General features: G+C 43.0%; 4 protein-coding genes across 5 annotated transcripts; 2 read left to right on the forward strand and 2 right to left on the reverse strand.

Annotated features, from left to right (window-relative positions):
- Positions 1-4,081: 4,081 nt before the first annotated feature.
- LOC5501168 lies at positions 4,082-24,744 on the reverse strand. Of its 2 annotated transcripts, XR_007312588.1 has the most exons (11): positions 24,535-24,744; positions 23,154-23,201; positions 21,676-21,787; positions 21,103-21,468; positions 20,095-20,469; positions 19,309-19,662; positions 18,875-19,231; positions 18,377-18,480; positions 17,416-17,586; positions 16,229-17,153; positions 4,082-4,161 (listed from the first exon to the last, which is right to left on the reverse strand). XR_007312588.1 is itself a non-coding variant. In XM_001622437.3 (10 exons), exons 2-10 carry the CDS (start codon positions 23,178-23,180, stop codon positions 16,755-16,757), a joined length of 2,265 nt encoding a protein of 754 aa, XP_001622487.2. In that variant the 5' UTR covers positions 23,181-23,201; positions 24,535-24,744; the 3' UTR covers positions 16,149-16,754. The 2 variants fall into 2 exon arrangements, 1 of the variants encoding a protein (XP_001622487.2); XM_001622437.3 differs by lacking the exon at positions 4,082-4,161 and having other exon boundaries at positions 16,149-17,153.
- Positions 4,635-6,354, reverse strand: LOC125570243 (extensin-like). The gene is made up of 3 exons (XM_048731674.1): positions 6,226-6,354; positions 5,305-5,475; positions 4,635-5,041 (listed from the first exon to the last, which is right to left on the reverse strand). The coding sequence occupies exons 1-3, from the start codon at positions 6,319-6,321 to the stop codon at positions 4,664-4,666; spliced, it is 645 nt and encodes a 214-aa protein (XP_048587631.1). The 5' UTR covers positions 6,322-6,354; the 3' UTR covers positions 4,635-4,663.
- LOC125570244 (KIF-binding protein-like) lies at positions 7,067-11,055 on the forward strand. The gene is made up of 3 exons (XM_048731677.1): positions 7,067-7,361; positions 8,218-8,406; positions 10,138-11,055. Exons 1-3 carry the CDS (start codon positions 7,319-7,321, stop codon positions 10,431-10,433), a joined length of 528 nt encoding a protein of 175 aa, XP_048587634.1. The 5' UTR covers positions 7,067-7,318; the 3' UTR covers positions 10,434-11,055.
- On the forward strand, positions 14,583-15,191 carry LOC125570211. The gene has a single exon (XM_048731513.1). It carries the CDS (start codon positions 14,583-14,585, stop codon positions 15,189-15,191), a length of 609 nt encoding a protein of 202 aa, XP_048587470.1.
- Positions 24,745-24,770: the final 26 nt, after the last annotated feature.

The following is a 24,770-nucleotide window of genomic DNA, read 5'->3' on the forward strand; positions in this document are numbered from 1 at the left end:
AAAGTGGACAATTTGCAGAAGAGCCTTGAGCTGTATAAGTACGTGGTCAACTACTGCGACAGCCACCCTGGACTCCCGGTCGCTGTTTTCAAGGACGAGCTGGAGATTTCAAGAGAAATGACAGGATTACTGCCGTTAAAGATGGCGAAGATAATGGCCCAGTCGTCCTGAAAGAATCGACCAATATACCCTCCAGTCGAGTTGCGATTCGTTATCGATTGGCTGCTACACTTCAGAAGCAACTGCCGAGTCGTCATAAGAGATGTTTTCAAGCCGACTTACGATCTCTTATCGACTATCGATTTCTTATCGATATTCGCGCTTCCTGAAGGTAACAGATGGCAAGATAACTGACCCAAAATTTAGTTAAGGGTCCATAAGATATCATATCTGGACGCACATTATTCATATTGATACTTATTTATTTACTTTTATCTAAAATGCATGGTGTATTGGCATTGAATGTAGATATACATATGAATAATGGACACAAATGTTGTACTAAAACATTTTTTGTACATGATTGTACTTTTAAAAAGTATTATTGAAAGAAAAACATGAATGTTGGAATAGTGGAAGAACAGCACTTTAACTTAAAGGAAAGTCGATATATCGGACCTCCATTGAGTGGGGACACAGCGGACAACTTCCAAAGTCCCGGGGTATCCATTATATGGAGGTTTCACTGTATAACGGATAATAAATGTTTCGGTCCACTGGGTGTCCGTTAAATGGAGGCTCTGTTAGAAAAGAGGAGGTGATACTGAGTAAAGCGATCTTGCTCGTTAATTCTACCGTGCTCAAACATATGAAACATTTATTATGCTCGAAATGTCCTACTACCTTAGTATATGCTGAGGTAGTGCTCTAGGATGCTAGAATCTTTTTCTTCATTTTATATCCAATTACTTATAAGCTTGTCTTTGATTGTATCTATCGCAAAGCAGAGTAATCAACTTGAAGACATTTTGAGAACAAGTAGCGGTAAGGGTTATTTTCGTGATCCGTGAAAGACAAATTGAAAACCGTGATTGCTACTTTCGCCGTGATTCGTGAATGCCGAAAGTTGCGGTTTATCGTGATCGTGAAACGTGATTTCAGATTTTTGAAACTCGTGAAACGTGCAGGGATCTCCCTTACCGCCCCTGTGAGAAGAAGGGCTTTGACAGCTGAAGTAAGTCAGTTCTGGAAAATGTCGAAAAATGCTTTACTGCAAAAATATGATTTGTTATCAATCTTATACTAAAGACCAATAAAGTAGATTTGACTGTTGGAAATTAGAGAGTTCATATTTAAGAAGTCATTTATGATTATTTTATATTTTATTGCTTTTAGGTGGCTTTACCACATACAAAATTAATCAACTGTTGGCAATTATTCAATTGCTGGCATGAGAACAAACGAGAACAAGGTGACATTAACTTAAATATACCTACTGTTGTGGAAACCGCATGCTATAAAGAAACGGTGATCCAATCACAATACTGGAACAAGTCAAATTAAAAATATTATGCCAAAATATTATGCCAAAATATTATGTTTAGTTATCACTTTGAATTTTAGATTAAAGTCGAAGGAAAAAAAGGAAATCGCCGACAATCGACCAAAAACTCTAAATATAACTCTGCATACAACCCTGAATATCAATAACTTCACCAAGACAGATGTCTAAGATAGACCATGATCATGAAGCAAACATTCAGGGTATGTTTTTTTGTGAATGAAAATAGCGCCCGCAAGAAGCCAAAAGGAGGAGGGTTGGTAAAGAAGAGGGAAGGGGGCAAGGCGCGCCCGCTACATTCGCCATCTTCTCCTAGGGGGGGGGGGGTTGACACCCTTCCCATGATGCACTTCGTCAAAGCATATTATCAACCGCCGCGCGTCGTGATGTGGCGCAGATGATCTTAGTCATGAAGGCGGTGGTAAGAGCAAGATGGAATAGCTCGGAGGCATTCCGAGGAAGAAACTAGCTTGATTATCGCCGAATGCCCATCTTGAATGAAAATTCAAGATTTAAATTTGAAAAGAGATGTTTTCTTTGCCTATCAAATCCATGGCCTTCTCCCACGGGCCTTAATTACTCAATCCCGGACGATTTAACGATTTAATTACAATACCTATGCCTTTTATACTGTATTTTTATTTTTTTGGTAAATATTGCACTGATGGTCACAAGAAATTTGTTTCCTGCAGCTAAAAATGACTACAAAATAACGAACTCTTAAAAAATAGCGTGCGCGCGCATGTAATGGCGTCATTTTCGATTGCCCCTGAAGCGCGCGCAGACAGTTTGAAAAATAAAATACACCTACAATAACCTCATTTTCTAGCCAAAGTTGGCGAAATATTCCTCGAACTCAAGGCTTAGTTGTAGTCTAATTTTTCTTCTGGCAAATCCTCATCAAATCTGTGCTTGATATGTTATTTTAGTTAGTCAAAAGCTAAGACAACCGGTTCGTGCAACCCCAGTAAAACAAGGACAGCAAGATGACGTGATCAATTTTCAGAGACTAGTTGATTCAAGTAGTCTATCTTCAAGGCCAAAATTCGCCCCTTAGGAGTGAGGTAGTTTAGAGGTAGACCCCGATTAATAGTCTATTAGGGTAGAGAGTCCTTAGAATTCGAAATATTTGTCTTACAAAAATGTAAACAAACAAGACGGCGGGGCAATGTTTCGGAATCTTAGTTTGCATCTCAAAACTCACAAACCAAATCTACATACCATTATTACATAATGTATGAAAAAACACACACATGAGCTAGCTTGTGACTCCAACTTTAATTCTTTAGGTTTCATTTTACTTGTTTTACACATTTAATAAGAATAATTTGACATTTTCTTCGATGCATTTTGACGGATTTTTCCCGCGAATTTCGCGCGTTTTTTGCTGCTAACTCAGAAAATCACGCGCAAGTGCTCGTGGACAGGGTGTCAAACCCCCCTAGGGGCGGAGCAACCAGGCCTTTGTGGGTTCAGGAGATGAAGAGGGAGCCTGGTGAAGGACCATCTGAGGTGTCGGTGCGTCTTTGTAGCTGTAGGGCCTGTGGTGTTTAGACGAGACCTGACACCTGCAAGGCCTGTGGTGTTTAGACGAGACCTGAAAGCTGCAAGGCCTGTGGTGCTTAGACGAGACTTGACAGCTGCAAAGCCTGTGGTGTTTAGACGAGACTTGACAGCTGCAAGGCCTGTGGTGTTTAGACGAGACCTGACAGCTGAAAGACCTGTGGTGTTTAGACGAAACCTGACAGCTGCAAGGCCTGTGGTGTTTAGACGAGACTTGACAGCTGCAAGGCATGTGATGTTTAGACGAGACTTGACAGCTGGAAGGCCTGTGGTGTTTAGACGAGACCTGACAGCTGCAAGGCCTGTTGTGTTTAGATGAGACCTGACAGCTGCAAGGCCTGTTGTGTTTAGACGAGACCTGACAGCTGCAAGGCCTGTGGTGTTTAGACGAGACCTGACAGCTGCAAGGCCTGTGGTGTTAAGACGAGACCTGACTGCTGCAAGGCCTGTGGTGTTTAGATGAGACATGACAGCTGCAAGGCCTGTGGTGTTTAGACGAGACCTGACAGCTGCAAGGCCTGTGGTGTTTAGACGAGACCTGACAGCTGCAAGGCCTGTGGTGTTTAGACGAGACTTGACAGCTGGAAGGCATTTGGTGTTTAGACAAGACCTGACACGAGGGGCCGGAGGGGACGAGGCGGGTTTTTTTTTTTACAGTAGCAATTTTAGGTTTTAGTACGCAGGTAAATCAAGCCTGGCTTGTTTTGCGTAATTTTTATTGAACGCCATGTTGTTAAAGACCAAGATTGCTGACAAAAGAAATATCTCAGGATCTTCTCCCTAAGATTTATATATATATAGGACTATTTGTTAAAATAGTAAAAAGCTATCTTATTTTAATTTTGTTAACGTTAAACCGAAAATCTTTTGTACAGCCTTTGGGTACAGCCAACTTTTTTTCAATCAAATAAACTACATCTGCATTTTTTAATATTCAGGTGGAACCAGCTGATAATTGTTCGTGTCCTTGTCAGTGCTTTGACGTGCTCCTATGGGTATGAATAAAACAAATCCAGGTTTTTGGGAACTGAATTATTTTTATTCATAAGTATTTTGACATTTTGTTACCTTATGACAGAACGCAGTCAGATCGTGACCTTACTATGACACGTGACCCGTGATCTTCTTACGGGACATGACCTTCCTATGACGCGTGAACTTACAATGGCACGTGACCTTTCTATGACACGTGACCTTACAATGGCACGTGAACTTACAATGGCACATGACATTTCTATGACACGTGACCTTATGACTGGGTCATGTGACCTTTCTATGATACGAAACAATACAATGGTACGTGATCTTATTATGACCTACAAGGACTCGCGACTTAAGTTCTTTTGACCTTTATCTGTCCTTACAATGGCTATGTATGATAAGACACAAAAAATCAAAGGCAAAACTTAAACATGGTTGGACATGCTTAGTCAATTTTCTTCCAGTTATTTTACAAACGCAACGATTTGTTTGAAGTACAAATTAGTAAATATACCTTTATGATATACAACGAAAAATTGCCATCCGGAACAATCTATTTCCAGACAGAGGACCCTTTACTCAGCGCTTTAACATCTCATCAGCGCTCCAACGTACACATTAGTAAGGAGGAGGTGGACCATAGCTAGGTGGAGGTGGGCCGTACCCTGCTGGAGGTGGGCCGTACCCTGCCGGAGCTGGGCCGTACCCTGCAGGAGGGGGGCCATATCCAGGGTAGCCGGCTGGGGGTGGTGGTGGGTGCTGTCCAGTGGGATAGCCACCTGCTGGAGGAGCAGTGTGTGTGCCAGGGTAGCCACCTGGATATCCAGTGGGTGGGGGAGGATGAGGGTGCCCTCCGTGTGGAGGAGGGGGTTGAGGGTATCCACCAGAGAGGTGTGGTGGGGGATAGGTCCCGGGTTGAGGATAGCTTGGGGTTGGTGCTGGGTAGCCTCCTGTGGTTCTGTGGTCTGAGACATATGTCTGACCATACGGACTGAACTGTAGAGAGGAAAAGAAAAAAAAGGTAGTGGTTCGAAGCCTACGGTGTAAATGAAACGTGCGTTGCAGCCCCACGTGTCAAAGGTGTTGTATAAAAAAGTGTTAAACGGACTCGAACGGTTGCAATGCTAGCTTCGTGAGCTAAAAAAAAAAAAACGAAATAAAAACTGCCTAAACATCCAGGGAAGTAACAATAACTAGGATAAAAAGACGAAAACAACTGAATTATGCTATCACTCCCCCTTCCGTCCCTAGTAACTCACCAGTAGCTTGGCCTCAAAGAACGCGGGCTCACTCTTGTAACAGCTCGCAGGTGACAACACGCATCCATTTGCGTCAACGCCAACGTGTTGCCTCGGCAACATGCATGACTCCAGAGAAGCGTAATGGTCGGGAGACTCGTGTATGTAGAAGTGACAGAAGTTGTCAAAGAACTAGAATTAGATGAGCTAACAGTTAGCGAACGCCCAACAAACAGACGGCTGAATTAGTATTATGTCATCCTCTTCAATGAGACCCTTAAGATATGATGACTGCATGACAGTGACGACAGAAAACAAAGGATAATTCAAATGGCTGAAGTTGAAATTCATTCCATATTCCAAGTTTTACGTTTTTCCAAGGACGACAATGTTTGTAGTATATCAAAATTAGATAGCTGTATTTGCTATTGTAGCGATAAAATATTAGATAAATTGTTGTCTTTTTTATAAAGTAAAGGAATTTATTTTTCTGGGTAAAGACATCCCAGCCTCGCCGTTGAGGCCAAGTAATCACCAATACACAAAAGCCAAGGCTTCTTTTTGCGCCTTCACCAGAACTTCTTTACCTTTTATCTAAGTACTCCTGACAAAGAGCGATCCCGGTGGTTAAGGACGTTTTTATACCTGATGTTGAGATCGTAAACCTTAAAGTAGTAGTCCAGATACAAGGTAGTAGAAAGCATGTACCCGACATCTTTGGTTAAAAGTACGACTTGACTTTCATTTTTCGTAAGCACCTTTCATCAAGCCTAGATCTGCAGGGCTCCCTGTGGTTAATAACTGTACTCACCTTCCTTCTGACCTGTGCACCATCTATCCGAGATAGTAGCCTGGATCCTTAAGCTTGGCGCCTGTGCGCCATCTTTACCGCGATAGTAGCCTGGATCCTTAGGGTTACCTGTGGTTAATAACTGTACTCACCTTCCCTCTGACTTGTGCGCCATCTATCCCGAGGTAGTAGCCCCGATGTGCAACGCTGGCCAAGGCGACTACATTCCCACCGATCTGAGTCACCATAAACTGGGCTAGGGAAGAGTGAAATATAAGAAAACAACTTCATATTAATCATCATATATATATAATCATCCTCTCCATCATCATCATCACAAGCCACCTAAAACACTGTAAATATCATCAATTGCTATTGCTATCAATAAATAATCCTGTCAGCTTAGATAAATTAATTAGGCTTCTATCGTTTTCATCAACATCAAAGTGCTTGCAACCTTTGTAATCTATGTGAAGGGATTCTGTGAATGCCATTTTTTGTGAAAGAAATGGGTGCATCCTGAAGGGGGGGGGGGTGCAGTATTTCTGAAAGGGTGGTCTATCCCAAAGAGAAGGGGGCGTGGAGCACCATGAAAACAACATGGTGGTTGCACCCTGCATGGTTACACCCATCCCATTTATATTCATTTCTAAGAAATGTCAAAACATTGTGTACCATACATACACGGATGAATGTTCCTGTCTTCGGGATTTTCTTTCATTGGTGAATTTTTTTCAAATTCCGGAAAGATTTCGTATTCGGGAAGCCGATCTTTTCTTTGGAAGAACGATCTTGAAAATCTTAAGAAAGTTCTCGCCCTCGAGTGTTAACCTCGGTGATAAACGATTTTAAAAACAGGAAGAAAGATCTTTTCTTCGGAAGAACGATATCTTGCCCTCGGAACCACGATCGATCTTGAAAACCGGAGATGGTTCCTCGTAAAAAAAACTGATATCGTTCTGCATATCGTAAAAGGGTTCTGCTTAATGTCGAAAACGATATTTTTCTCCGGTGTACGTCTTCCCTTGCTGGGTCACATACAGTATTTATATTTTTATTCTGTATCAATTCAATTCCCTCAAGGCGCGTGAAATCTTCAAGCAAGGTCAGAGGTGGCTCACCCAAGCTAAAGAGTATTACGAGCTGGATGGTCACGTGTCTGATTACGTTCAGATAGAACAAGACGTGAGCCAGCTGTACAAAGAGCTCGCTAAACTGGAGACGGACAAAGAGCGCAGGTGCAAGATGCACAAGAGACGTGTGGACGTGCTGTGCGCCGTGCTGGCAGGTAACAGGAGTAGTGGAGACCTTTTAAAGGCTCGTTTACACTAACAACTTCTGTCCTTCATCAATTGCTTTCCTACGAAACAAACTACGATTTTTTCAGCGATGCCATTACCGCCAGGTCGACCTAATCCTCAGTCATTGCGATGTTTCATGTTTTTTTTGCTCGAGAAATGATTAATTTTGGTATTTTAATTAGTATTGGCCTGATTTGATTGACAGATTTTTCGGAGTTTTCCTAGGGAGCTCCCTTTTATAGTGCGCGTGCGTGTTTAAAGTTCATAAAACCTTTCACTTATGTCAATCTAGCCAAACAAAGCATAGATAAAATTTCAAATTCTAAAAAGGGAACTGAATTTGATTGAAATTTGAATTTTCAAACAAACATGCCATATTGACTTTGCAAGTTTGTGCTGAGTTTCTCAAGGCCTTCATTATGTCACTTTAACAAACAGGACTTGTAATACCATTGATAAGTCAGATTTTGCCGTTCACTCCGTCTCTTTTGAATGCTATACTGGTACTATATTGTTAAACCATGCTATCCCTTCTCCTCGCTGTGGCAAGTTGACATTCATTAAACAGAATATTGTGAATAGAGACAGGAAAGCGTGAAATCATTCAACATATCATTCCAAAAGATTTTGATTTTGTTGAAAATGCTCGACTGATATTAAATGCGCGAATGATATTAAATGCGCGAATGATCAAATTAAAAAGCGCATCATTAATTTTAGATATCCTGGTGGCTCTGTGCAACGGATTGACCATGTCTGTCCCACAAATCGAAGACGATAATTGTGTACTGTTGTAGGATTTTTATTTCATATCCCTTGATAAGTCTCCGCATCTCCTTTTAGAACTGAATCCCCAGCATTACCTGCAAATATGCCGCCAGCTTATGTTCGAAACAGCAGAAGCTTACAGTGAAATGGTAGACCTGAAGATTGCCCTTGCCAAGGAGAGCGGCGTACCTCCCTCCGTTCACGTCATCAAGAAAATCAACCACCTCGTAACCCAGAGCATCAAGTTCTTCCAAACCTTCATAGGTAAGCAACAATATATCAGCCATCTCATAACCCATGCATCACGATCTTCCAAACCTTCATAGGTAAGCAACAATAGATCAGCCATCTCATAACCCATGCATCACGATCTTCCAAACCTTCATAGGTAAGCAACAATAGATCAGCCATCTCATAACCCATGCATCACGATCTTCCAAACCTTCATAGGTAAGCAACAATAGATCAGCCATCTCATAACCCATGCATCACGATCTTCCAAACCTTCATAGGTAAGCAACAATAGATCAGCCATCTCATAACCCATGCATCACGATCTTCCAAACCTTCATAGGTAAGCAACAATAGATCAGCCATCTCATAACCCATGTATCACGATCTTCCAAACCTTCGTAGGTAAGCAACAATAGATCAGCCATCTCATAACCCATGTATCACGATCTTCCAAACCTTCATAGGTAAGCAACAATAGATCAGCCATCTCATAACCCATGTATCACGATCTTCCAAACCTTCATAGGTAAGCAACAATAGATCAGCCATCTCATAACCCATGTATCACGATCTTCCAAACCTTCATAGGTAAGCAACAATAGATCAGCCATCTCATAACCCATGCATCACGATCTTCCAAACCTTCATAGGTAAGCAACAATAGATCAGCCATCTCATAACCCATGCATCACGATCTTCCAAACCTTCATAGGTAAGCAACAATAGATCAGCCATCTCATAACCCATGCATCACGATCTTCCAAACCTTCATAGGTAAGCAACAATAGATCAGCCATCTCATAACCCATGCATCACGATCTTCCAAACCTTCATAGGTAAGCAACAATAGATCAGCCATCTCATAACCCATGCATCACGATCTTCCAAACCTTCATAGGTAAGCAACAATAGATCAGCCATCTCATAACCCATGCATCACGATCTTACAGACGTTCATAGGTAAGCAACAATAGATCAGCCATCTCATAACCCATGCATCACGATCTTCCAAACCTTCATAGGTAAGCAACAATAGATCAGCCATCTCATAACCCATGCATCACGATCTTCCAAACCTTCATAGGTAAGCAACAATAGATCAGCCATCTCATAACCCATGCATCACGATCTTCCAGACGTTCATAGGTAAGCAACAATAGATCAGCCATCTCATAACCCATGCATCACGATCCTCCAGACGTTCATAGGTAAGCCATGATAGATCAGTCTTCCTAGGTTAGTTAGGTAAACCATCTCATAATCAAGAGCATATTTTTTTCAGACCTCCTTAATTACGTCACAATGGATGCTCCGCATTGCAAATTTCGACTACATTGATAATTTATTGAAACGTAAAAGAGGCAACGTACTGCCTAAGTACCACTCACCCCCTTTGGCATGACAGAGCTGACTAACGTGGCGAAAACAAACACAATCGAAGTGTTGAATTGTTCGAGTAAAAATACGAAAGGCTGACTTCACTGGCTGTTTTAGCTAAATGTAAAGTCATACTGTACAAAAGATGACAGATTTATCGATAATAATGGCGTCATAAAGAAAGTTTTAGCCTCAGCTGTTCTTTAGTTTTCTTAGCATCGACAAAATGTGGCAGTTCGCCGGTAAAAAGCCGCCATTTCAAAACAAAAAGGCTTGTTTAACCGTGCGGTACTTGAACTAGTCTTCCGTTTTTCGGCACTGTCCTTTAGCGCAGTGTTCTGAGTTTGCTTTATGAGTTACTTTTTTCGTCATTTTTATCAATAGACTCCATGAAACAGAAGCAGGTTCTTCCCGAGACCTATGATGATGATATAGTGCGGCCGGCGCTTGTGTCTCACTTCTGCGTCGCTCGCCTCCATGGAAAGATCATCTGCTCCGAGACCCGCACAAAAGTGGACAATTTGCAGAAGAGCCTTGAGCTGTATAAGTACGTGGTCAACTACTGCGACAGCCACCCTGGACTCCCGGTCGCTGTTTTCAAGGACGAGCTTGAGATTTCAAGAGAAATGACAGGATTACTGCCGTTAAAGATGGCAAAGATAATGGCCCAGTCGTCCTGAAAGAATCGACCAATATACCCTCCAGTCGAGTTGCGATTCGTTATCGATTGGCTGCTACACTTCAGAAGCAACTGCCGAGTCGTCATAAGAGATGTTTTCAAGCCGACTTACGATCTCTTATCGACTATCGATTTCTTATCTATATTCGCGCTTCCTGAAGGTTACAGATGACAAGATAACTGACCCAAAATTTAGTTAAGGGTCCATAAGATATCATATCTGGACGCATATTATTCATATTGATACTTATTTATTTACTTTTATCTAAAATGCATGGTGTATTGGCATTGAATGTAGATATACATATGAATAATGGACACAAATGTTGTACTAAAAACATTTTTTGTACATGATTGTACTTTTAAAAAGTTCTATTATTGAAAGAAAAACATGAATGTTGGAATAGTGGAAGAACAGCACTTTAACTTAAAGGAAAGTCGATATATCGGACCTCCATTGAGTGGGGACACAGCGGACAACTTCCAAAGTCCCGGGGTATCCATTATATGGAGGTTTCACTGTATAACGGATAATAAATGTTTCGGTCCACTGGGTGTCCGTTAAATGGAGGCTCTGTTAGAAAAGAGGAGGTGATACTGAGTAAAGCGATCTTGCTCGTTAATTCTACCGTGCTCAAACATATGAAACATTTATTATGCTCGAAATGTCCTACTACCTTAGTATATGCTGAGGTAGTGCTCTAGGATGCTAGAATCCTTTTCTTCATTTTATATCCAATTACTTATAAGCTTGTCTTTGATTGTATCTATCGCAAAGCAGAGTAATCAACTTGAAGACATTTTGAGAACAAGTAGCGGTAAGGGTTATTTTCGTGATCCGTGAAAGACAAATTGAAAACCGTGATTGCTACTTTCGCCGTGATTCGTGAATGCCGAAAGTTGCGGTTTATCGTGATCGTGAAACGTGATTTCAGATTTTTAAAACTCGTGAAACGTGCAGGGATCTCCCTTACCGCCCCTGTGAGAAGAAGTTGCTCTGAACAGCTGAAGTAAGTCAGTTCTGGAAAATGTCGAAAAATGCTTTACTGCAAAAATATGATTTGTTATCAATCTTATACTAAAGACCAATAAAGTAGATTTGACTGTTGGAAATTAGAGAGTTCATATTTAAGAAGTCATTTATGATTATTTTATATTTTATTGCTTTTAGGTGGCTTTACCACATACAAAATTAATCAACTGTTGGCAATTATTCAATTGCTGGCATGAGAAGAAACGAGAACAAGGTGACATTAACTTAAATACACCTACTGTTGTGGAAACCGCATGCTATAAAGAAACGGTGATCCAATCACAATACTGGAACAAGTCAAAATAAAAATATTATATCAAAATATTATGTTTAGTTATCACTTTGAATTTTAGATTAAAGTCGAAGGAGAAAAAGGAAATCGCCGACAATCGACCAAAAACTCTAAATATAACTCTGCATACAACCCTGAATATCAATAACTTCACCAAGACAGATGTCTAAGATAGACCATGATCATGAAGCAAACATTCAGGGTATGTTTTTTTGTGAATGAAAATAGCGCCCGCAAGAAGCCAAAAGGAGGAGGGTTGGTAAAGAAGAGAGAAGGGGGCAAGGCGCGCGCGCTACATTCGCCATCTTCTCCTAGAGGGGGGGGGGGGGGGTTGACACCCTTCCCATGATGCACTTCGTCAAAGCATATTATCAACCGCCGCGCGTCGTGATGGGGCGCAGATGATCTTAGTCATGAAGGCGGTGGTGAGAGCAAGATGGAATAGCTCGGAGGCATTCCGATAAAGAATCTATCTTGATTATCGCCGAATGCCCATCTTGAATGAAAATTCAAGATTTAAATTTGAAAAGAGATGTTTTCTTTGCCTATCAAATCCACGGCCTTCTCCCACGGGCCTTAATTACTCAATCCCGGACGATTTAACGATTTAATTACAATACCTATGCCTTTTATACTGTATTTTTATTTTTTGGGTAAATATTGCATTGATGGTCACAAGAAATTTGTTTCCTACAGCTAAAAATGACTACAAAATAACGAACTTTTAAAAAATAGCGTGCGCGCGCATGTAATGGCGTCATTTTCGATTGCCCCTGAAGCGCGCGCAGACAGTTTGAAAAATAAAATACACCTACAATAACCTCATTTTCTAGCCAAAGTTGGCGAAATATTCCTCGAACTCAAGGCTTAGTTGTAGTCTAATTTTTCTTCTGGCAAATCCTCATCAAATCTGTGCTTGATATGTTATTTTAGTTAGTCAAAAGCTAAGACAACCGGTTCGTGCAACCCCAGTAAAACAAAGACAGCAAGATGACGTGATCAATTTTCAGAGACTAGTTGATTCAAGTAGTCTATCTTCAAGGCCAAAATTCGCCCCTTAGGAGTGAGGTAGTTTAGAGGTAGACCCCGATTAATAGTCTATTAGGGTAGAGAGTCCTTAGAATTCGAAATATTTGTCTTACAAAAATGTAAACAAACAAGACGGCGGGGCAATGTTTCGGAATCTTAGTTTGCATCTCAAAACTCACAACCCAAATCTACTTACCATTATTACATAATGTATGAAAAAACACACACATGAGCTAGCTTGTGACTCCAACTTTAATTCTTTAGGTTTCTTTTTACTTGTTTTACACATTTAATAAGAATAATTTGACATTTTCTTCGATGCATTTTGACGGATTTTTCCCGCGAATTTCGCGCGTTTTTTGCTGCTAACTCAGAAAATCACGCGCAAGTGCTCGTGGACAGGGTGTCAAACCCCCCTAGGGGCGGAGCAGCCAGGCCTTTGTGGGTTCAGGAGATGAAGAGGGAGCCTGGTGAAGGACCATCTGAGGTGTCGGTGCGTCTTTGTAGCTGTAGGGCCTGTGGTGTTTAGACGAGACCTGACACCTGCAAGGCCTGTGGTGTTTAGACGAGACCTGAAAGCTGCAAGGCCTGTGGTGCTTAGACGAGACTTGACAGCTGCAAGGCCTGTGGTGTTTAGACGAGACTTGACAGCTGCAAGGCCTGTGGTGTTTAGACGAAACCTGACAGCTGCAAGGCCTGTGGTGTTTAGACGAGACTTGACAGCTGCAAGGCATGTGATGTTTAGACGAGACTTGATAGCTGGAAGGCCTGTGGTGTTTAGACGAGACCTGACAGCTGCAAGGCCTGTTGTGTTTAGATGAGACCTGAAAGCTGCAAGGCCTGTTGTGTTTAGATGAGACCTGACAGCTGCAAGGCCTGTTGTGTTTAGATGAGACCTGACAGCTGCAAGGCCTGTGGTGTTTAGACGAAACCTGACAGCTGCAAGGCCTGTTGTGTTTAGATGAGACCTGAAAGCTGCAAGGCCTGTTGTGTTTAGACGAGACCTGACAGCTGCAAGGCCTGTGGTGTTTAGACGAGACCTGACAGCTGCAAGGCCTGTGGTGTTTAGATGAGACATGACAGCTGCAAGGCCTGTGGTGTTTAGACAAGACCTGACAGCTGAAAGACCTGTGGTGTTTAGACGAGACATGACAGCTGCAAGACCCGTGGTGTTTAGACGAGACATGACAGCTGCAAGGCATGTGGTGTTTGGACGAGACATGACAGCTGCAAGGCCTGTGTTGTTTAGACGAGACATGACAGCTGCGAGGCCTGTGGTGTTTAGACGAGACTTGACAGCTGCAAGGCCTGTGGTGTTTAGACAAGACCTGACAGCTGCAAGGCCTGTGTTGTTTAGACGAGACATGACAGCTGCAAGGCATGTGGTGTTTGGACGAGACATGACAGCTGCAAGGCCTGTGGTGTTTAGACGAGACCTGACAGCTGCAAGGCCTGTTGTGTTTAGACGAGACTTGACAGCTGCAAGGCCTGTTGTGTTTAGATGAGACCTGACAACTGCAAGGCCTGTTGTGTTTAGACGAGACTTGACAGCTGCAAGGCCTGTGGTGTTTAGACGAAACCTGACAGCTGCAAGGCCTGTTGTGTTTAGACGAGACTTGACAGCTGCGAGGCCTGTGGTGTTTAGATGAGACCTGACAGCTGCAAGGCCTGTGGTGTTTAGACGAAACCTGACAGCTGGAAGGCCTGTGGTGTTTAGACGAGACTTGACAGCTGCAAGGCCTGTGGTGTTTAGACGAGACCTGACAGCTGCAAGGCCTGTGGTGTTTAGATGAGACATGACAGCTGCAAGGCCTGTGGTGTTTAGACAAGACCTGACAGCTGAAAGACCTGTGGTGTTTAGACGAGACATGACAGCTGCAAGACCCGTGGTGTTTAGACGAGACATGACAGCTGCAAGGCATGTGGTGTTTGGACGAGACATGACAGCTGCAAGGCCTGTGTTGTTTAGACGAGACATGACAGCTGCGAGGCCTGTGGTGTTTAGACGAGACCTGAAAGCTGCAAGGCCTGTGGTGTTTAGACAAGACCTGAAAGCTGCAAGGCATGTGGTGTTTAGACGAGACTTGACAGCTGGAAGGCCTGTGGTGTTTAGACGAGACTTGACAGCTGCAAGGCCTGTGGTGTTTAGACGAGACCTGACAGCTGAAAGACCTGTGGTGTTTAGACGAAACCTGACAGCTGCAAGGCCTGTGGTGTTTAGACGAGACTTGACAGCTGCAAGGCATGTGATGTTTAGACGAGACTTGACAGCTGGAAGGCCTGTGGTGTTTAGACGAGACCTGACAGCTGCAAGGCCTGTGGTGTTTAGACGAGACCTGACAGCTGCAAGGCCTGTGGTGTTTAGACGAAACCTGACAGCTGCAAGGCCTGTTGTGTTTAGATGAGACCTGAAAGCTGCAAGGCCTGTTGTGTTTAGATGAGACCTGACAGCTGCAAGGCCTGTGGTGTTTAGACGAAACCTGACAGCTGCAAGGCCTGTTGTGTTTAGATGAGACCTGACAGCTGCAAGGCCTGTGGTGTTTAGACGAAACCTGACAGCTGCAAGGCCTGTTGTGTTTAGATGAGACTTGACAGCTGCAAGGCCTGTGGTGTTTAGACGAGACCTGACAGCTGCAAGGCCTGTGGTGTTTAGACGAGACTTGACAGCTGCAAGGCCTGTGTTGTTTAGACGAGACATGACAGCTGCGAGGCCTGTGGTGTTTAGACGAGACCTGACAGCTGCAAGGCCTGTGGTGTTTAGACAAGACCTGACAGCTGCAAGGCCTGTGTTGTTTAGACGAGACATGACAGCTGCGAGGCCTGTGGTGTTTAGACGAGACCTGAAAGCTGCAAGGCCTGTGGTGTTTAGACGAGACTTGACAGCTGCAAGGCCTGTGGTGTTAAGACGAGACTTGACAGCTGGAAGGCATGTGGTGTTTAGACAAGACCTGACACGAGGGGCCGGAGGGGACGAGGCGACGAGGCGGTTTTTTTTTTTACAGTAGCAATTTTAGGTTTTAGTACGCAGGTAAATCAAGCCTGGCTTGTTTTGCGTAATTTTTATTGAACGCCATGTTGTTAAAGACCAAGATTGCTAACAAAAGAAATATCTCAGGATCTTCTCCCTAAGATTTATATATATATAGGACTATTTGTTAAAATAGTAAAAAGCTATCTTATTTTAATTTTGTTAACGTTAAACCGAAAATCTTTTGTACAGCCTTTGGGTACAGCCAACTTTTTTTCAATCAAATAAACTAATCTGCATTTTTTTAATATTCAGGTGGAACCAGCTGATAATTGTTCGTGTCCTTGTCAGTGCTTTGACGTGCTCCTATGGGTATGAATAAAACAAATCCAGGTTTTTGGGAACTGAATTATTTTTATTCATAAGTATTTTGACATTTTGTTACCTTATGACAGAACGCAGTTAGATCGTGACCCTTCTATGACACGTGACCTTATGACTGGGTCACGTGACCTTACTATGACACGTGACCCGTGATCTTCTTACGGGACATGACCTTCCTATGACGCGTGAACTTACAATGGCACGTGACCTTTCTATGACACGTGAACTTACAATGGCACGTGACATTTCTATGACACGTGACCTTATGACTGGGTCATGTGACCTTTCTATGATACGTAACAATACAATGGTACGTGATCTTATTATGACCTACAAGGACTCACGACTTAAGTTCTTTTGACCTTTATCCGTCCTTACAATGGCTATGTATGACACAAAAAATCAAAGGCAAAACTTAAACATGGTTGGACAGGCTTAGTCATTTCTTCTAGTTATTTTACAAACGCAACGATTTGTTTGAAGTACAAATTAGTAAATATACTTTTATGATATACAACGAAAAATTGCCATCCGGAACAATCTATTTCCAGACAGAGGACCCTTAACAGCACATTACTCAGCGCTCCAACATCTCATCAGCGCTCCAACGTACACATTAGTAAGGAGGAGGTGGACCATAGCTAGGTGGAGGTGGGCCGTACCCTGCTGGAGGTGGGCCATACCCTGCTGGAGGTGGGCCGTACCCTGCCGGAGCTGGGCCGTACCCTGCAGGAGGGGGGCCATATCCAGGGTAGCCGGCTGGGGGTGGTGGTGGGTGCTGTCCAGTGGGATAGCCACCTGCTGGAGGAGCAGTGTGTGTGCCAGGGTAGCCACCTGGATATCCAGTAGGTGGGGGAGGATGAGGGTGCCCTCCGTGTGGAGGAGGGGGTTGAGGGTATCCACAAGAGGGGTGTGGTGGGGGATAGGTCCCGGGTTGAGGATAGCTTGGGGTTGGTGCTGGGTAGCCTCCTGTGGTTCTGTGGTCTGGGACATATGTCTGACCATACGGACTGAACTGTAGAGAGGAAAAGAAAAAAAAGGTAGTGGTTCGAAGCCTACGGTGTAAATGAGACGTGCGTTGCAGCCCCACGTGTCAAAGGTGTTGTATAAAAAAGTGTTAAACGGACTCGAACGGTTGCAATGCTAGCTTTGTGAGCTGAAAAAAAAAAACGAAATAAAAACTGCCTAAACATCCAGGGAAGTAGCAATAACTAGGATAAAAAGACGAAAACATCTGAATTATGCTATCACTCCCCCTTCCGTCCCTAGTAACTCACCAGTAGCTTGGCCTCAAAGAACGCGGGCTCACTCTTGTAACAGCTCGCAGGTGACAACACGCATCCATTTGCGTCAACGCCAACGTGTTGCCTCGGCAACATGCATGACTCCAGAGAAACGTAATGGTCGGGAGACTCGTGTATGTAGAAGTGACAGTAGTTGTCAAGGAACTAGAATTAGATGAGCTAACAGTTAGCGAACGCCCAACAAACAGACGGCTGAATTAGTATTATGTCATCCTCTTCAATGAGACCCTTAAGACATGATGACTGCATGACAGTGACGACAGAAAACAAAGGATAATTCAAATGGCTGAAGTTGAAATGCATTCCATATTCCAAGTTTTACGTTTTTCCAAGGACGACAATGTTTGTAGTATATCAAAATTAGATAGCTGTATTTGCTGTTGTAGCGATAAAATATTAGATAAATTGTTGTCTTTTTTATAAAGTAAAGGAATTTATTTTTCTGGGTAAAGACATCCCAGCCTCGCCGTTGAGGCCAAGTAATCACCAATACACAAAAGCCAAGGCTTCTTTTTGCGCCTTCACCAGAACTTCTTTACCTTTTATCTAAGTACCCCTGACAAAGAGCGATCCCGGTGGTTAAGGACGTTTTTATACCTGATGTTGAGACCGTAAACCTTAAAGTAGTAGCCCGGATACAAGGTAGTAGAAAGCATGTACCCGACATCTATGGTTAAAAGTACGACTTGACTTTCATTTTTCGTAAGCACCTTTCATCAAGCCTAGATCTGCAGGGCTCCCTGTGGTTAATAACTGTACTCACCTTCCTTCTGACCTGTGCACCATCTATCCGAGATAGTAGCCTGGATCCTTAGGGTTACCTGTGGTTAATAACTGTACTCACCTTCTCTCTGAGCTTGGCGCCTGTGCGCCATCTTAACCGCGATAGTAGCCTGGATCTACAGGGTTTCCTGTGGTCAATAACTGTACTCACCTTCCCTCTGACTTGTGCGCCATCTATCCCGAGGTAGTAGCCCCGATGTGCAACGCTGGCCAAGGCGACTACATTCCCACCGATCTGAGTCACCATAAACTGGGCTAGGGAAGAGTAAGAAAAACTTCATATTAATCATCATATATATAATCATCCTCTCCATCATCATCATCACAAGCCACCTTAAACACTGTAAATATCATCAACTGCTATTGCTATCAATAATTAATCCTGTCAGCTTAGATAAATTAATTAGGCTTCTATCGTTTTCATCAACATCACCATCACTCTCAACATCAGTTACTTTATTGGTCACGATTGACAGGAAAATTATAAAATTCTACATCTTGAGGCATAAATCTCATAAAACTATAGTAAACGCATCAATATATGTTATCATAAATCAATTTCTTTAGTACCATAGTAAATACATTAGTACGAACTATTTCTGAGCGCCTGTAGTATGCTTAAAGGAGCAGCTTAATAAAAAGTAGTTACCTTCAGGGGCGGGTCCTGGGGCGGGGACAATCCTCAGTTGATTGACAGTCACCCACCCTTTGTCACCATCATCGTAGATCACGTGGTACTGAGGCTCGTACACGTGCTCTCTGTTTACCGCGTCCACCGTCCCAAGATAGAACATACTTCTCCCAGGCCACGCCGCAATCACACGAGAGCCTCGATCAACAGAGCCTGGGTTGGGACTGGTATCAAGTATAATGGCTGTGACGTCACTTGGGTCATGCGCAATACGATCACCGTCGTCGAATTTGATCTCGATCTTGCTTTCCACACGCTCTACGGAGCCGGGATAGAACAGGCCATTGGTCCATCTGGCGTAGACACGAGCACTAACTGTGTAGTGGAATGTAAGGTACAAATTAAATCACATTCTTTAAAAATTTCGAGAAAATGAAATTCCGAGAATCTACCTTCATCCACGCGCATGGGCAGAAGCCTAACTTGGTCGCAGTTCACCCAGCCCTTGTCCCCATCGTCATAAGTCACGTGGTACCGAGGCGCATAGTGATTGGTGGAATCAATTTTCGTCACGCGCCCTTTGTAGAAATTAGGACGCCCCTGGAACGAGGCGATCACGCGTGCACCGACAGGCACATGCATGGGGTTGGGGGCAAAGTCCACCAGTACGGCACTGACGTCACTCATATCATGTGACACCTTGTCGCCGTCATCGAAGGTCACGTGGATCTTGCCGTCGCCGACGTCAGTCACGCGCCCGCGGTAGTAACAGTCGTTAGTCCAGCGGCCCCACACAACGCATCCCACTGAAATGAAAATGTTTATTATCAATCAATCCCTGATTTGTCTACTCTCAGAGTCCTTGATTTTCCCTGACTAAAAATAAGGGCGCTGGGATCGTATGATCAAGAGTCATTGATAAAAAATAAAACAGTTGAACTTTTAGATGGAATGATATCTATGCAGCTAAGACATAAATAATTTTTCATCGGTTTCTAAGCATGCTTGCCTCAACCTTCCATCAACCGACATTACATCAAGCCTCGTCGACACCCAGTGCTGACTAATAGAACACACCAAAACTTACCCCCTCCCTCCCTCCCTCTAAAGTACCCCTTACATATACATACTTTTTATTTGGTCTTTATACGGATAATGTACATGGGATGAATTTCAAAATAACATTAAGATTGTTTCACGTACGATAAAATACACTAAACTCGTCCCTACTGATGTACCTTGGTTTCGGCTGAGAGGCACAGGCCGAATCTCGTTCAGGTTACACCACGTCTCGTCACCGTCATCAAACTTGACGTAATAGCGGGGGTAGTGAGGATTCATGTAGTCTACCTGTACCACCCTCCCTAAGTAATGCTTGCCGCTTCGGGGCCAGTACCCTATGACTCGTGATGCCACCTGTATTGTTCCGACTGCAGGTGTGACGTCATAGATGACGGCGCCGACGTCACTGGGTGCATGCTGGATGGTGTCACCGTCGTCAAACTTGATGTCAATCGTCTGTCCCACATTAGTCACTGTTCCGCGGTAGTAGAGATTGTTGGTAAAGCGCCCAAGAACACGGCTGTTGACCACTATGGGAGGGGTCCCCAAGTCTAAAAAAATACACAATCAACAACACAGATCATTGTCAACATCTGGAATAATATTTGAGCATTGTTATTGTGAACATTTGAAAATACAATGTCAACAGTGGCTTTAGGGAAAGAGTGGGGGTTGTTTTAAGGCTACCCATCAAGTCCAAATATTGGCTGTAGTCAATAGAGACCACAATCTACTTAGCCGGGAAGGGTAGTCTCGAAATGCACTCGCCTTAGCATGAGTCGTCAAGAACTTTTTTTACACTAAAAAATAACAAAATTGTCTGTGTAGGTGTGTCCAAATCCCTCCAGCTTTCTGCTCTGCTTTTTTAATTCCAACAACTAAAAATTCCAGGAAACAGGATTTCTTAATCTGCCTGCATGCTCAACATAAAAAAGAAAAAAAAAATAAATGGGCCATTCAGATATTGGGGGAATCCTGTGGAATTTGAGCACAAAGTCGAGGCTTTGGGAGGACATAGTTTGTTTACAGCAACTATTTGCTTATGTTTCTATAAAGCTTAAAGCTAAAAGTCCTGGTTGAAAGGGCTTGATGGGGTTAAATGGTAAGAATGTGAACCTATCAAAACCTCGCATTCACACAAAAAATCACAGGATCCCCATTAAGAACCAGGACCCCATAATTACCCGCAGGTTTGACTTCAGGCAACATCCTGATTTGATGAACTCCAGCCCACTCCTTATCTCCATCATCAAATTGAATATGACAAGTTGGTGCCAGTACATCCCGACTATCCACCTCTGTAACCCGACCAGTATAATATTTAGCTCTGTTCTGAAACTGGGCAATCACTCGTGACCCTGGCTTGAGGACTTGAGGGTCAGGCTTTACATCTGCTAGGACAGCTGTTGTGTCGGCAATGTCATGTGATATTGTGTCACCATCATTGAACTTGATGTGGATTTTGGAGTCAACATTAGTTATAGTCCCGCGATGATAGGTTCCATCAGTCCATCTGCCCCATACTGGGGTCCTGGGTCCAAGCCTACCGACTGTAATCAAAATAAAGAAAAACTAAGGTTAAATAATAAATAAAATAAAAGCTGTTTAATCCCAAACTTGCGTAATAAGAAGTAAACAATGTTGTGACATAGTTAATTTTGATTTGTGTAATTCTAAACAAACCTTTATATCATTATGGCAAAGATAATCTTCATTTGAGTCAAATAAATTAAAATTACAGGGAATTTTTACCATACCATAAAATCCCACTGGGCCATTTCCACTGACCACACCTCCCTCCCTCATGGTGAGCGTCATTCCTGAAGCTTTGGACTTGAGTTGGACAACAGAGCCATGACGGAAGCAGTCCTGATAAGGAAAAAGGAAAGTCAAAAGGAACACAGCCATGAAGGAAACAGTCCTGAAGAGGAAAAAGCAAAGAAAAGTCAAAAGGAACAGAGCCATGGCGGAAACAGTCCTGATATGGAAGAAGTAAAGAAAAGTCAAAAGAGCAGAGCCATGAAGGAAACAGTCCTGATAAGGAAGACGAAAAGCAAAGTCAAAAGGAACAGAGCCATGAAGGAAGCAGTCCTAATAAGGAAAAATTAAAAAAAGCCAAAAGGAACAGAGCTATGATGGAAACAGTCCTGAAAAGGAGAAAGCAAAGCAAAGTCAAAAGGAACAGAGGCATGACGAAAACAGTCCTGAAAAGGAAAAAGTAAAGAAAAGTCAAAAGGGAAAAGAATGCTTTTGTAAGACAAGGAGCTAAAAGGAAGTTGGAGGACTCAATACTGTGTGTGAGCAATACTTTGAATATACTCCCACTATCACAGTAGAACTACGGTATTGAGTATGAAAAAGGGCCAGTAGTCTGACCACCTTACGCACAATTAAGTGGACAGCGGTAGGCAAGAGGAAGGTGAAAAGCAGAGGTGGGGCCTGGGGCGAGGTGCCCTGGGTTACCAATTTTTATTAACTAGATAAGAATTGACAGGTCATCCCCACTCAAGCAGCACAGCACATTGTGAATGCCCCAGCCACTGTATGTGGTAAGGGAAACCTTATCCCTCTCTTCTTTCCCTGATATTGAGTTAAAGTAGCCTGACTACGTCTATCTGCAGGCCTGTACCCAGGGGGGTGCAGGGAGTGCAAACGAACCCCCCCCCACAACGGCCAAAGGTCCACTTTCAGTCCTGAATAGACGTGCTATTATTTGTAGACAAAACTATTAAGCATCAGCTAGATCACTCTGGTATGTAGCCAAATCCGACAATAAACGTCCCGTGGAGATACTGCAAAGGCATGGTCAGATATTTATCAGAGAAATCCCTTCCCACCCTCCCCCCCCCCAACCCCCTAGAAATATAAGGTCCACTTTTTCGGATTTCGCACCCCCCCCTCCCCCCCAAAGAAAAATCCTGGGTACGGGCCTGTTCTGCCTTTTCTTCTCAAACAGAGAAGTGTTTCTGGCGATCCATAGACAAGGTATAAATTAAAAGATGTAGACCACTAAATTAGTCTTAATTCTGTCACCTCTAGCCCTGAATAAATCAAGGGTGAGAATGATGGCTCAGTGATGGGAAAAGCTGAGTCCCAGACCCCAGCCGCAAAGGCACAAGAAAAGAACACATGCATTAATGTCTCAGTCCTACCACAGCGGTTGCATTTGGGCAACAACATGCAGCACATGTGGCTGGTGAGTAGAACTATGTTTAAACTGAAAAGATAAACTTACCAAAGTGGGACTTCCTAGACTTGCCATGGTGTTTAAATATAAGGCGAGCTGTGAAAAATATGGAATTCCACACATTAACAGTTTTTTAACCTCCCCCTAGATCTGATACTGTAACTCCACACTACCCTAGACCTGTGTTGTCTTTCTAACAGTTTCCACACACATGTCAAATACTCTGAACGGGGAGGGGGGGGGGGGGTGAATAGGGGTATGTAAATCCAACGATCTGCTACATTTTCGGGGCAAATCCGTGGATCCACAGATATTTTTAGATCCGCATGGTTTGACAGATAAACAATAGCATCGATTGAAATTCATTTAAAATCCGAAATCCGACCGTCAAAGCAGTCAAAATCCGAAATCCGCGCCCAAATTGTTAACAGATCCATCATCCGCCGTATTTCCAAAATCCGCCAATCCGTTGAAATAATCATCAAAATCCGTAATCCGTGAGCATTTCGGGGCGGAATCCGCAGGTCCGCGAACCTATTCACCCCCACCCCCTCAACTGGAGTCCACTAACATTTAAAATTGAGAGCAGTTGTATAAATTTGTTGAGCTTAAGGGGTGTACAATGCAGACAGTAAACGTTTGTGATCTTTGAAACAGGGAGAGGAATGGAGGATGACAAGACAATCTAGGGTAGTGTGGGGCTACCCTGTCTATGCAAATTATTCCAAGGAACCCATTTGGCCAGCTGCTTCAATCATCAGCACAAAGCTAAAATTGATGCACAAAAAATAATTTCTCGCTGGTTTTTGAGCAGATTGCTTAAAAAATCAAACAAGGATAGTTCCATCCCTCTCCCGTCTGAAAATCGCTTAGAAGCTGGGGTAGTGTAAGATTAAGTTGACAGATTTGTCTCGTTAACATAGTATTGACACAAATTTCGCTTCTAGTAAAGAATAAACAACAAAAACGGGAACATTTCTATACCAACTAAGTTTAATTAATTATAAATAAGAGTACGAAGATATAACTCGCAGATAAAACTATTTGCGTGAATTCGATCACGTTCGAAAGGATTCGATTGAAATCGGGTCAAACTAGTCGAACAGGTTCAATGTTCACGTTTACAGAATATTATTTGCACAGCTATACGTAATGTTTATCGCTGTTTTCATAATAACCAGCCTTTCCCTTACTTTTTTCAGTCCTAAAGCAAAACTATAGCTCACCCTGAACAGCCTAGTTATTATAAAAGTATGCACGGAACAATGCGAATGTGTCATGGACAAAACCATTTCAATATGATGGCGTTCCACTGCTAGTCATAGCATGATCACCACTCGCTAAAACATCACTTGGCAACAACCATAGAATAATGCAGAGCAATTATTAAACGTTTAAAATAGGACAGAACGTTACGCATTGTACTTACCTAGAAACCTTCGTAAGAAAACAGCAATGGAAGAGTGAGAACCAGGCAAGGGTGTTTTTTTTCAAGAGATCGATTTCCCCGAAACGTGTCACGTGACTCGATTTGTAATAATAAAAATATATACCTCTGGAAAATTATAGATCTTTGATGAACCATCCACTTTACGAACATGAAATACACGTCTACCTTCTATTATTTATTCTTGAACCTCTTCTGTTTAGGTCGTATTTGCGTGG

This window comes from Nematostella vectensis, chromosome 8 (genome assembly GCF_932526225.1).
Source record: "Nematostella vectensis chromosome 8, jaNemVect1.1, whole genome shotgun sequence".
NCBI classification, from domain to species: Eukaryota; Metazoa; Cnidaria; class Anthozoa; order Actiniaria; family Edwardsiidae; genus Nematostella; species Nematostella vectensis.

What these genes read in the sequence shown, in the direction of transcription:
- LOC125570211 (XM_048731513.1), top strand. Translation starts at nt 14,583, where the DNA reads ATGACAGCTGCAAGGCCTGTGGTGTTTAGACAAGACCTGACAGCTGAA.
- LOC125570244 (XM_048731677.1), top strand. Translation starts at nt 7,319, where the DNA reads ATGCACAAGAGACGTGTGGACGTGCTGTGCGCCGTGCTGGCAG. An exon ending in GCTGTGCGCCGTGCTGGCAG is followed by an intron (nt 7,362 to 8,217) that starts GTAACAGGAGTA and finishes ATCTCCTTTTAG; the next exon opens with AACTGAATCCCCAGCATTAC. An exon ending in GTTCTTCCAAACCTTCATAG is followed by an intron (nt 8,407 to 10,137) that starts GTAAGCAACAAT and finishes TTTTATCAATAG; the next exon opens with ACTCCATGAAACAGAAGCAG.
- LOC125570243 (XM_048731674.1), bottom strand. Translation starts at nt 6,321, where the DNA reads ATGGTGACTCAGATCGGTGGGAATGTAGTCGCCTTGGCCAGCGTTGCA. An exon ending in GCGCACAAGTCAGAGGGAAG is followed by an intron (nt 5,476 to 6,225) that starts GTGAGTACAGTT and finishes ATCTAATTCTAG; the next exon opens with TTCTTTGACAACTTCTGTCA. An exon ending in TCTTTGAGGCCAAGCTACTG is followed by an intron (nt 5,042 to 5,304) that starts GTGAGTTACTAG and finishes TCCTCTCTACAG; the next exon opens with TTCAGTCCGTATGGTCAGAC.
- LOC5501168 (XM_001622437.3), bottom strand. Translation starts at nt 23,180, where the DNA reads ATGGCAAGTCTAGGAAGTCCCACTTTG. An exon ending in TGGCCCAGTGGGATTTTATG is followed by an intron (nt 21,469 to 21,675) that starts GTATGGTAAAAA and finishes TTTTGATTACAG; the next exon opens with TCGGTAGGCTTGGACCCAGG. An exon ending in CCCAGGACCCGCCCCTGAAG is followed by an intron (nt 18,481 to 18,874) that starts GTAACTACTTTT and finishes ACTCTTCCCTAG; the next exon opens with CCCAGTTTATGGTGACTCAG.